We start from the raw sequence: 12,987 nt of genomic DNA on the forward strand, positions 1-12,987 counted from the left end.
TTTGACTCTGTAAATTGTCCTGCCCTTTGGCAGATACTGTCCAAAATCAGGTGCCCGAAGACATCTCTCAAGATCCTGCAGCTCTTACACAGTGATGAGTGTGACATTCATCAGCAACAGTGGCTCTGAAACAGCACCTTTTAAGGTTGAGACCAGGGTCAAACAGGGGTGCATCATTGCCCCAACTCTGTTTGCCAATTTCATTGCAACCATTTTTCACCTCACAGGCCAGGACTTCCCACTAAGTCCAGATTCTCCATAGGACAGATGGGGCAGCTCTGTAACATTAACAAGTTCAAGGCAAAGAGTAAGATGTCAACTACTTCCATTATGGAGCTCCAATATGCAGACAATAATGCCATCGTAGCTCACTCTGAGGAGGATCTACAGTGCATAATGGATGCTTTTGCCAGAGCCTACAAGCTCCTGGGACTTGATCTAAATATCAAAAAGACCCAAGTCCTGCATCAACCTGCTCCAGATCAAGCTTCTAAACCTCCAATGATCCAAGTTGACAACATCCCTCTGGAGAACACTGATCATTTCCCATTTGGCAGCCTTCTTCAAGAGCCAACATTGACCTTGAACTAAATCACAGGATAGGCTGTGTAAGTGGAGCTTTTGCCAGGCTGAGAAAGAGGGTTTTTGATTATCAGGATATCAAGACCAGCACTAAGCCTATAAAGCTATAGTCCTTCCCTCCTTGCTATATGGAGCAGAGTCATGGACAACATACAGTAGGTACATAAAATCCCAAGAAACCTATCCCAAGAAATCCTAAGGGATTGGACACGCTGGAGGCAGGAAACAAGTTCCTGCTGATGGGTGAGTCCAGCACTAGAGGCCACAGTTTAAGAATAAGGGGTAGGCCATTTAGAATAGAGATGCGGAAAAACTTTTTCACCCAGAGAGTGGTGGATATGTGGAATGCTCTGCCCCAGAAGGCAGTGGAGGCCAAATCTCTGGATGCATTCAAGAGAGAGATAGATAGAGCTCTTATAGATAGCGGGGTCAAGGGATATGGGGAGAGGGCAGGAATGGGGTACTGATTGTGTATGATCAGCCATGATCACAGTGAATGGCGGTGCTGGCTAGAAAGGCCGAAGGGCCTACTCCTGCACCTACTGTCTATTGTCTATTGAAACTCATGATCAAAGATGCCTCCACAAGATTCTGATAGTTAGCTGGAAGAACAGGCGCACTAACTCCAGCATCCTGGAGGAAGCTAACATTAACTCCATAGCCCCACTCGTGACTCGGCCCCAATGGTAGTGGGTAGGCCACATTATTCATATGCCTGACTCCCTTCTCCCTCAACAACTCCTGTCCAACCAACTGAAGGATGCAAAGAGCACTCCTGGAGAGCAGAAAAAGAGATTCCAAGACAACTTTAAAACCCACCTGAGGAAGTGCCACATCAACTTGATGTGAGAAATTAGCACAGGATAGGAAAAGCTGGAGAAAGACAGTCTATGAGAGAGTTCACAGCTTGAAGAATACCCCCACTGTGCACCGTGAGGAAAGACTGGGAAAGGCCCAACCACCTCAATGACCAGGAGAAGAATCATACTTGACTATGAGTGATCGCTGATGATGACAATTCCAAAGACACTTCTCTTTCATTTTGCTTTTGTAAGTTAATTTGCAGTATAATAAATTTTCAAGTGAACCCTTTGAAGAAAGAGTGTGAAACAAAGCCCTGGGTGAGTTAAAATCACCAAAGATCCTACCGATGCCAGAAATCCAGAGCAATACACACAAAATGCTGGAGGAACTCAGCAGATCAGGAAACTTTTGGGAAAAGAATAAACAGTCAACGTTTCAGGCCGAGACCCTTCTACCTGGTTAATTAAAAGTGGATGAGGAAAACAGGATCCTAGAGGTTCTTTATAGAGAGTTGTGAGATGAGGAAGAGGGCATAATTTTAAGGTGATTTGAAGATACTAAGGGGTGATATCAGAGGCAAGATTTTTACAGAGAGTGGTGTGTGCATGGAATGCATTGCCAGTGGTTGTGGCAGAGGCAGATATATTAGAGACATTTAAAAGACACATGGATGAATGAAAAATGGAGGACCATTTTGAGAAAGAAACTATTTAGAAAGTTTTCTCTTAAAGAGGCATGTTATCCAAGGGGACATTGCTTTGTGGATCTAGAACTGGCTTGCCCACAGAAGGCAAAGTGTGGTTGTAGACAGGCCATATTCTGCATGGAGGCTGGTGACCAGTGGTGTGCCTCAGGGATCTGTTCTGGGACCCCTATTCCTTGTGATTTTTATAAATGACCTGGATGAGGAAGTGGAGGGATGGGTTAGTAATTTTTCTGATGACACAAATGTTGAGGGTGTTGTGGATATTGTGGAGGGCTGTCAGAGGTTATAGCGGGACATTGATAGGATGCAAAACTGGGCTGAGAAGTGGCAGATGGAGTTCAACCCAGATAAGTGTGAAGTGGTTCATTTGGATAGGTCAAATATGATGGCAGAATATAGTATTAATGATAAGGCTCTTGGCAGTGTGGAGGATCAGAGGGATCTTGGTGTCTGAGTCCATAGGACACTCAAAGCTGCTGCACAGGTTGACTCTGCAGTTAAGAAAGTATATGGTGTATTGGCCTTCATCAATCATGGAATTGAATTTAGGAGCTGAGAGGTAATTTTGCAGCAACATAGGACCCTGGTCAGACCCTACTTGGAGTACTGTGCTCAGCCGGTCACCTCACTACAGGAAGGATGTGGAAGCCATAGAAAGGGTGCAGAGGAGATTTACAAGGATGTTACCTGGATTGGGGAGCATGCCTTATGAGAATAGGTTGCGTGAACCTGGCCTTTTCTCCTTGGAGTGAAGGAAGATGAGAGGTACCTGATAGAGGTGTTCAAGATGATGAGAGGCATTGATCATGTGGATAGTCCGAATCTTTTTCCCAGGGCTGAAATGGTTGCCACAAGAGAACACAGGTTTGACGTGCTGGGAAGTAGGTACAGAAGAAATGTCAGGGGTAAGTTTTTTACTCAGAGAGTGGTGAGTGTGTGGAATGGGCTGCTGGCAATGGTGGTGGAGGTGGATACGATAGGGTCTTTTAAGAGGCTTTTAGATAGGTACATGGAGCTTAGTAAAATAGAGGGCTATAGGTAAGTCTAGTAATTTCTAAGGTAGGGACGTGTTCAGCACAACTTTGTGGGCTGAAGGGCCTGTATTGTGCCGTAGGTTTTCTATGTTTCTATATTAGAAAGTTATCAGTAATGAACTCACTGTTTTTTAATCACTACCAGACATTGACATATAATCTGCCTGAGATCCCTAGCTCCTAACAAACTGCTGCCTTACATTAACACAACTAATACCTTGGGCATGATTTGTCATTTTCAGCCCTTCAGATATTGTACCCCACCTCATGTGGATAACTTCTGCTGGTTGCTGGTTGCTGGTTGTCATGGTTACAAGAGGCAGAGGATAGATAGTGTGTGTCTTCTCAGCATTATCTACACTGTTATGAAGTCATTATAACTGATTAATTGGAAAATACACTGTGCTTACTAAAATTGATAGCATGAAAGGGCGTGAATCAGAATCATGTTTATTATCACTGGTATGTGTCGTGAAATTTGTTAACTTAGCAGCAGCAGTTCAATGCAAAACACAATATATGAAAAAAATAAGTAAATCAGTAACAGTCAGTATGTATATGTACATTAAATAATTAAATTACATTTAGTGCAAAATAGAAATAACATAAAAAAGTGAGGTAGTGTTCATGCGTTCAAAGTCCATTTAGGAAGGGGATGGCAGAGGGGAAGAAGCTGTTCCTGAATCACTGAGTGTGTGCCTTTAGGCTTCTCTACTTCTTACCCGATGTTAACAAAAGAGGGCATGTCCTGGGTGATGAGGTCCTTAATAATGGACGCCACCTTTCTGAGGCACCGCTCCTTGAAGATGTCTTGGATACTATGGAGGCTAGTAGTGGTGGAGCTGACTAATTTTACAACTTACTGCGGCTTTTGGTCCTGTACAGTAGCCCCCTCCACCCTCCACCATACCAGACAGTGATGCACCCTGTCAAAATATTCTCCACAGTACAACTATAGAAGTTTGAGTGTTTTTGGTGACATACCAAATCTCTTCAAACTCCTAATGAAACATAGCAGCTGTCATGCCTTCTTTATAGCTGCATCAATATGTTGGGACCAGGTTAGGTCCTCAGAGATCTTGAAACCCAGGAACTTGAAATTGCTCACTCTTTCCACTTCTGATCCCTCTAATGGGACCAGTTCTCCATCTTACCCTTCCTGAAGTCCACAATCAGTTCATTAGTCTTGCTGACATTGGGTGCAAAGTTGTTGCTGCAGCACCACTCAACTAGCTAGCATATCTCGCTCCTGTATGTCCCCTCATTCCCATCTGAGATTCTACCAACAATGGTTGTATCATCAGCAAATTTATAGATGGTGTTTGAGCTATGCCTAGCTACACCTGAAGCTAGAGAACCATCAATTCTGAAGGGCTAAGGTCAGTTAGATCAGTAGAGCCTTGAAAATAAGATTGCTGTAGAGCTTTAGCATCAGAGTGATCCAAGGAGGGGCCAATAAGAAATTGAAGGCCACTGGGAGATCCAAGCTCACAGAGGGCATCACATCCTCTCAGACTTTAAGGAAACAAAATTACCTGGAAGTTGCTGCCAGAGGGCTGTGGTTTGTGCAGTGGAACAGGAAGGATAACAGCAACCCAGACTGTCTGCAACTTACCCTATCTCTCCACAAAGAGTAGGTCAGTCATGCTGGTGTGCAGAAATGGTGACAAATTGCCCAATTATAACAGTAAATGTACCAGGGAGATAAATTACAAATGGTTCCATTAGCCTCAGGTTTTGCAAGCAGAAAATTCAACAGGACAACTAAATGGGCCACAAATATCTCTTAAACACGCTTACAGAAAGAAGAAAAAAAAATCAATGCAGATATTTCCAACCTGTCCTTCAGATGCACTGTAAATGAACACAAGTTAAATGGTAGAGAATAGAAGGTCTGATTTCAAATGTTTATATCATCACCTCGAAACCTGATGTTTTACTGCCTCCCATGATTTATCCACTACATTATTTATATGTAATGTATATTAAGTAGATTCTGGATAAGACAGCATTTCATTATCTGTAACTTGAACTTCCCTGATGTTTATGTGCATCACACAGATCCGATCGATAGTCAGCAACAGCTCCATTCCTGATCTGGCTGATGGATTGATGGATAGAGGAGAGAGCTAGCCAGCAAAGTAATCACATCTGGGCCTCAAAGTGACAGGGATGACCACAATTACACTGACAGCTCAGATGCTCATGTCAACTCACACCACAGACGGAAATGCTAGTGTGAAGGAAGGACTGAAAGCAGTGTCACAGGCAGACAAGGGGGTGAAGAAGGTGTTTGTCTACTTCAGAATCAGAATCAGGTCACAAAATTTGTTGTTTTGCTGTAATGGAACAGTGCAATATATAATAAATATCATAAGTTACAATAAGAATTATGTGTAATAAATTAGAGCAAATAGAGAGCAAGAAGTGAGATTGTGTTCATGGTCTATTCAGATGGTGGATGGGAAGGAGCTTTTCCTAAAATACTGAGTGTGTATCTCCAGACTTTTGTACCTCCTCTTGATGGTAGCAATGAGAAGAGGGCATGTCCTGGATGGCACTTGGTGCATTGAGTATATTGCAGTGTTATACAAGGTATTGGTAAGGCTGTACCTAAAACTGTATTGTGTACAGTTTTGGTTTCCCTGTTATAGAAACGATGTTATGAAGTAATTCAGGTGAATCTGAATCTGAGGGGGAGCTCTTTCACTCAGGGGTTGGGGTTGGAAGTGGTAGATGTGGGTTCAATTATAACATTTTACCTAGGATAGGTACATAGGTGGGAGGGGTTTGGTGGGATATGGTCTGGATGAATGTAGATAGGGCCAGGCAGAAGATCAGGTCAGCATGGGCCAAAGGGCCTATTTCTTTGCTGTCCTGCTCTATGACTCTATGATAGGCTGTGGCTTTGACTGACCTGCCGTTGCAGCTTCTCCACCTCCAGCTTACTGGCAGTTTGATCAGGGTCTCGCATGGTTCCCAGCAGTAGCTGTGCGTCTACCAGAAGTGCATGCTTGCGTCGCAGATCCCTGCGTAGGCGTTTTTCCACATCAAAGTCCCGATGGCCGATCTGCATTAGATGAGATCTACTTTTAGCAACAATTAATTTTACTTTGCAAGCAGTTTGGATGCCTTTGTCTGCCATCAAGGCCATAAAAGAAAATTGACAGCAAAAGCAGACATTCTCAGTCTATCTGCTCTGATGAGACAGAATTTCAAGATTGCCACATTGTTATGCAAAGAAAAGTCATTCTATTTGATTTCTTCCCTAATTCTGTGCTGCTTCTTAACAGAGTTTGTTTTCAGTCACATGACTGAAACAATAGAATTTAACCAGACCGTTGCACTGCACTAACTCAGGACCCACTTAGGTGGTCACAAACTGCCAGATGTTAATGGGTGATCCACAAAGACAGCCCACAGCATAATATTTATATATAAAATTAATTACTACAAATATCTAATGCTCCTTTGCTGATTTGAATATCTTTGATTAAACAAGGTGGGCTGTTCAATAATAAACTAATGAACAGAAAATCACTTATTTTCATCCTTACTCGGCTTCATTGTTGATCACTGATAGAAAAGCAACTTCAAATTTCCCTGTCAAATACTCTTGGTTTGCATTTGGAGATGCTTGAATTTTTTTTGCTTAGAAGTCAAAGATCATGATGACACAACAGATTATGTAGGAGTCCAGGAGAATGCGCAGAAATGGAAGAAGTTGCAGAGGATGCTGGACTCAGCTCACAGACCACCATACCACAAAAAGGCAGCATCTATCACTACGGACCCAACATCTGGCCCAGCCTGTCATTTGAATCAGAATCAGATTTATTATCACCTGCATCTGTCATGAAATTTGTTAACTTAGCAGCAGCAGTAGTCAATGCAATACAGGATATAGAAGACAAATCAATCAATCAATTAATTACAGTATATGTATATTGAATAGATTAAAAATCATGCAAAAAACAGAAATAGTGTCCAAGGGTTCGATGTCCATTTAGGAATCGGATGGCAGAGGGGAAGCAGCTGTTCCTGAATCGCTGAGTGTGCGCCTTCAGGCTTCTATACCTCCTGACTGATGGTAACAGTGAGAAAAGGGCATGCCCTGGGTGCTGGAGGACCTTACTAATGGATGCTGCCTTTCTGAGACATTGATCCTTGAATATGTCCTGGGAACTTTGTAGGCCAACTAAAGATGGAGACGACAAAATTTTTGAGCTTCTGCAGCTTCTTTCGGTCCTGTGCAGCAGCCCCTCCATACCAGACAGTGATGCAACCTGTCAGAATGCTCTCCATAGTACAACTATAGGTTTTTGAGTGTTTTTGTTGACATACCAGATCTCTTCAAACTCCTAATGAAGTATAGTCACTGTCTTGCTTTCTTTATAACTACATCGATATGTTGGGACCAGGTTAGGTCCTCAGAGATCTTGACACCCAGGAACTTGAAACTGTTCACTCTCTCCACTTCTGATTCCTCTATGAGGATTGGTATGTGTTCCTTCATCTTACCCTTCCTGAGGTCCACAATCAGCTCTTTCACCTTGCTGACATTGACTGCCAGGTTGTTACTGCAACACCACTCCACTAGCTGGCATATCTCACTCCTGAATGCCCTCTCATCACCATTTGAAATTCTACCAACAATGGTTGTATCATCAGCAAATTTATAGATAGTATTTGAGGTATACCTAGCCACACAGTCATGGGTATATAGAGAGTAGAGCAGTGGGCTAAGCACACACCCCTGAGGTGCACCAGAGTTGATCGTCAATGAGGAGGAGATAATATCACCAATCTGCACAGATTGTGGTCTTCCAGTTAGGAAGTTGAGGACCCAATTGCAGAGGAAGGTACAAAGGTCCAGGTTCTGTAACTTCTCAATCAGAATTGTGGGAATGATAGTATTAAATGCTGACCTACAGTCGATGAACAGCACCCTGATATAGGTGTTGTTGACCAGGTGATCTAAGGCCATGTGAAGAGCCACTGAGACTGCATCTGCCGTAGACCTATTGTGGCGATAGGCAAATTGCAGTGGGTCCAGGTCCTTGTTGAGGCAGGGGTTTTTTTCTGTCCATGACCAACAAAGCATTTCATCACTGCAGATGTGAGTGTTACTGGGCGATAATCATAAAGGCAGCTCACACTGTTCTTCTTTCACTGTTGCCCTTTTGAAGCAGGTAGGAACTGCTCATAGCAGTGAGAGGCTGAAAATATTTTTGAATACTCCCACCAGTTGGTTGGCACAAGTTTTCAGAGCCTTACCAGGTACTCCGTCAGGGCCTTCTGCCTTGCAAGGTTTCACCCTCTTTAAAGACAGGCTGACACTGGCCTCCAAGGTTACAGGGTCACCGGGTGCAGTAGGGATCTTCAGAGTTAGAGTTATATTCTCCCTTTCAAAGCAAGTATAGAAGGCGTTGAGTTCATCTGGTAGTGAAACATCACTGCCATTCATGCTATTGTGTTTCATTTGTAGGAAACCTTGCAAACCCTGCCAGAGTTGTCGTACATCCAATGTCACTTCCAACCTCGTTCAAAATGGTCTCTTCATCCTTAGCCTCCAATAGCCCTTCATAAGTCATATTGTAGCGGTGTGCTACAAGCAGCGCTAAAATTACGACACGGAGTCGGTAACTGCAGTCGAAGGAAAAACTTTATTCGAAAACTTCAGCCTCACTTTTAAGCCTCTGTCAACCGGCCCCCCATGGCGAAGAGGCTCCAAAGCTCTGTGCTCGCAAACCCCCGTAGGCTATCTAATTGTGAGTCGGTTCGCATACGCTAGGAAATGAGCCGCCACATAACCCCCCCCCAGAACCGGCGATACACCCCCCAATGTCCACAGCCTGGGCCAGAACCTGCTTGGGAGGTCGGCCTCTGCGCCGAGGCGCCGGAAACTCGGCCGGTTGCGCCAGGTCCACATGGCTGGGAGATCTGTGCGATGGACGCCCCGCTCACCTTTTTGGCGTTCCACAGCAAGTCCGCCCGGGCTGCCACCTTCCGGGGGTCACTGAAATCCGCGTCGGACAGCAGCAGGCGTATGTCCTCGGGCAGCTGCTCCAGGAATGCCTGCTCAAACATGAGGCCTGTGTGTCCCTCGGCCAGAGACAACATCTCATTCATTAAAGCCGATGGAGGTCTGTCGCCCAAGCCATCCAGGTGCAGTAAACGGGCAGCCCGCTCGCGCCGTGAGAGTCCGAAAGTCCTGAGGAGCAGAGCTTTGAATTCCGTGTACTTGCCGTCTGCCGGGGGCGACTGTACGAACTCCGCGACCTGGGCAGCTGTGTCCTGGTCGAGGGAGCCCACCACGTAGTAGTAGCGGGTGTCTTCTGAGGTGATCCGGCGAACGTGGAATTGGGCTTCGGCTTGCTGGAACCATAGGTCCGGGCGCTGTGTCCAGAAACCCGGCAGTTTCAACGAAACCGCATGAACAGAGGCGGCGTCGGTCATTTCTGGTCCAAAAATCGTTTGGACCGTCGGGGTCACCAATTGTAGCGGTGTGCTACAAGCAGCGCTAAAATTACGACACGGAGTCGGTAACTGCAGTCGAAGGAAAAACTTTATTCGAAAACTTCAGCCTCACTTTTAAGCCTCTGTCAACCGGCCCCCCATGGCGAAGAGGCTCCAAAGCTCTGTGCTCGCAAACCCCCGTAGGCTATCTAATTGTGAGTCGGTTCGCATACGCTAGGAAATGAGCCGCCACAATATCCTGGTTTTCTGGTACAGACCTAACTGCTACTATCAGGCAGAAGATGCAGAACATGAGATCTCACATCACCTGGTTCAAGGACAGTCATTTCCCTTCAGCCATTTGGTTCTTGAACCAACTGGCACAATCTTAATTACCAGCTTAGTCCACGTTTGCACAGATACAATGAATAACTTATTTGCTAAAGCATCATAGGCATGAAGCATCAGAGACACAAAATTCACAAGGAAAGCATAAATCAAACATAAATTATACACAATTTTTACAAGAAAGAACACAATCCGAACAAAAAAAATGTCCATTGTAGTGTTTCCGCCAGAAACATCGACTATACTCTTTTCCATAGATGCTGCCTGGCCTGCTGAGTTCCTTCAGCATTTTGTGTGTGTTGCTCTGACTTCCAGCAACTGCAGATTTTTTCTTGTTTGCCATTTTAGTGCAAGATGTTCATAATGTTGTTATACTGAGGTTGTGCAGATTGTGCACAAACCAAATGGTTGAAGGGAAGTAGCTGTTCTTGAACCTTGTGGTGTGGGACTTCAGGATTTTGTACTTACTGCCTGTTGGTAGCTGTGAGAATGTGACAAGACCCAGATGGTGATGACCTTTAATGAATCATGCTGCCTTCTTAAGGCAGTGCCTCAAGTAGGCACTTCCAATGGGGAGGGCTAATGTGCCTGTAATGTATTGGGCTTAGTCTACTGTTTCTACAGCTTCTTACATTCCAACACATTCAGATTGTTGTACCAGACCAAGATCCAACGATCCAATTTCAATTTGGATCTTCAATTATCATCTGAAGGGTTTGGGTCGCACTGAGAAAACAAACAACCATTCGTCACCTACAGTCCGAGCACAGGTCAGCAAGCCATTAAAATATAGAGTCGGCCCTCCCTATCCGTGGATTCCACATGCGTGGATTCAACCAACCGCAGATTGGGAAAACCCGGAAGTTCTTTCTCCAGCACTTGTTATTTGAGAGTGTACAGACTATTTTTTCTTGTCATTATTTCCTAAACAATACAGTATAACAACTATTTACATAGCATTTACATTGTATTAGGTACTATAAGTAATCTAGAGATGATTTTAAAGTACAGGCAGTCCCCGGGTTATGAATGAGTTCTGTTCCTGAGTCCGGCATTAAGTCAGATTTGAAATTGTAACAGGTACACTGGTATTATTTAGCGTCAGTTAGTCAAACGTTTGTTTTAGTATATAGTATACGTTTTACCTTTCTATGCATATAAAACACTTAAGAAATGTATGCATTTCAATAATTAAACCACTGCATTGCTTAGTAATAATTGTAGCTTTCATCAGGCCTTTCACATGCTCCATTAAAATTGTTCTGATCGTTGACCGACTGTAGCCTAACACTTTTCCAATGACCGATCTTTCCGATCGCTTTATTACTTCCACTTTATTTTCAAGCACTGCGGATTCAGAGCTGCGCCGGATCCTAATATCCAGCGCACTGAGACAGGTTAAATAAGGTTCAGGGTTCCACTGGGTCCTAAAGACCACTGCACTGGTCAGGCTAAATAGGGGACTTGAGCATCCGCGTTTTTTGGTATCCGCAGGGGTTCCCGGAACCAATCCCCCGTGGATAAGGAGGGCTGACTGTACTGATAAAGGTGTACAAGATGATAAGAGGCATAGGTCAATGGAACAGCAGGAGACATTTTCCAAGGACAGAAAAGGCTAATTTTAAGGTGATTAGAAGGTGGATGTCAGAGATAGCTTTTTATTTTGAAAACACAGAATGTGGTGGGTGCATGGAATGTGCTGTCAGGGGTCTGGTAAAGGCAGATATATTAAGGGAACACATGGATGAAAGGAAAATAGAGGAGTATGTGTGAGGGAAGGGTTAGATTGATTTACAGTAGGTAAAAAGGACAACACAGCTTCATGGGCTGAAGGGCCTATACCGAGCTGTAGTGTTCTACATTCTACACTTTGCATTTGCCTAATGTCTACATACATTTCAGTCCTACACCTCCCATCAACCAGTCCAAGCAGGCCAAGACTGACGGCTGCTACTCCACACATTAAGAGTGGAGAAGTAAGCTCATTGCATGTGGACAAAATCAAATGTTTTCCCCTTTAATTTGTGAATGGACACCTTTCAACTTGCTCAAGAGATATATTGATATAGAAGTGAATATTTCTTTAACTGGTCATATTCTGCCAAATGAAATTAATAGGGTTGCAAATGCATCTTGGGTATTGGAACAAAATGAATAGTACCAGATCGACTAAGTGTTTGATATTTGATTCAATTCCTATCAATTGAATTTACCATCACTTTCTGTGCAGACTGGACAGCCAGTCTCATATTGGCCATTTTGCACAGCCCACTGGATGAATTTCAACCCCAAAATTACAGTTCAAGAATAAAATGTTTCTCCCAATGTGACCCTGAGTTTAATCCAGCTCAGTATTTTACTTTGAAATAAAATGCAGTTGACATGCCTCTCTATTGTAGTGAGTTGAAGGAAACTGATACAACTCGAGTAGGTAAAGGCTCTGGACTGCCTGTATTGTTCCATCTGCTTTGCATGGAAGGTAGGGTTGCCTGTACTACTTGAATGAGGTATATCAGCTAGCTGAGTGATGTTGCAGAAACAACCTTGCACTCAACGTTAGAATCAGGTTTAATATCACCGGCATATGTCATGAATTTATTAACTTTGTGGCAGCAGTACAATGCAATAAATGATAATATAGAAAAAAACTAAATTAAGTTATGTTTGTATAGATGTACAAGCAGGGGAAAAACAAAAATAAAAAAAGTTGCTGGAGGAACTCAGCAGGCCAGGCAGCATCTATGGAAATGAGTAAACAGTCATCATTTCAGGCTGAGAACCTTCATCAGGACTTGAAGGGATGGCGAGAAGAAAAAGCAATAAGGTAGGGGAAGGGGAGGAAGAAGCATAAGGTGGTAGGTGATAGGTGAAACCAGGAGGGGGAGGGATGAAGTGAAGAGCTGGGAAGTTGATTGGTGAATGAGGTAAAGGGCTGGAAAAGGGTGAATCTGATAGGAGAGAGCAAAAGACCATGGAAGAAAGGGAAGAAGCAGGAGCATGAGAAGAAGGTAATGGGCAGGTAAAGAGATAAGGCGAGAGAGGGAAATGGGAATG

At 43.9% G+C, this 12,987-nt stretch overlaps 1 protein-coding gene across 1 annotated transcript in view; it reads right to left on the reverse strand.

Annotated features, from left to right (window-relative positions):
• LOC132403977 (unconventional myosin-XVIIIb-like) overlaps positions 1 to 12,987 on the reverse strand; it is a gene marked incomplete at its 5' end in the record, with an annotated part of 415,128 nt that overhangs the window by 135,367 nt on the left and 266,774 nt on the right. Inside the window, one exon of the mRNA XM_059987873.1 lies at positions 6,044 to 6,196. Coding sequence (XP_059843856.1) covers positions 6,044 to 6,196 — 153 coding nt within the window. The remainder of the gene's footprint in view (positions 1 to 6,043; positions 6,197 to 12,987) is intronic.

This window comes from Hypanus sabinus, chromosome 13 (genome assembly GCF_030144855.1).
Source record: "Hypanus sabinus isolate sHypSab1 chromosome 13, sHypSab1.hap1, whole genome shotgun sequence".
Lineage (NCBI taxonomy): Eukaryota > Metazoa > Chordata > Chondrichthyes > Myliobatiformes > Dasyatidae > Hypanus > Hypanus sabinus.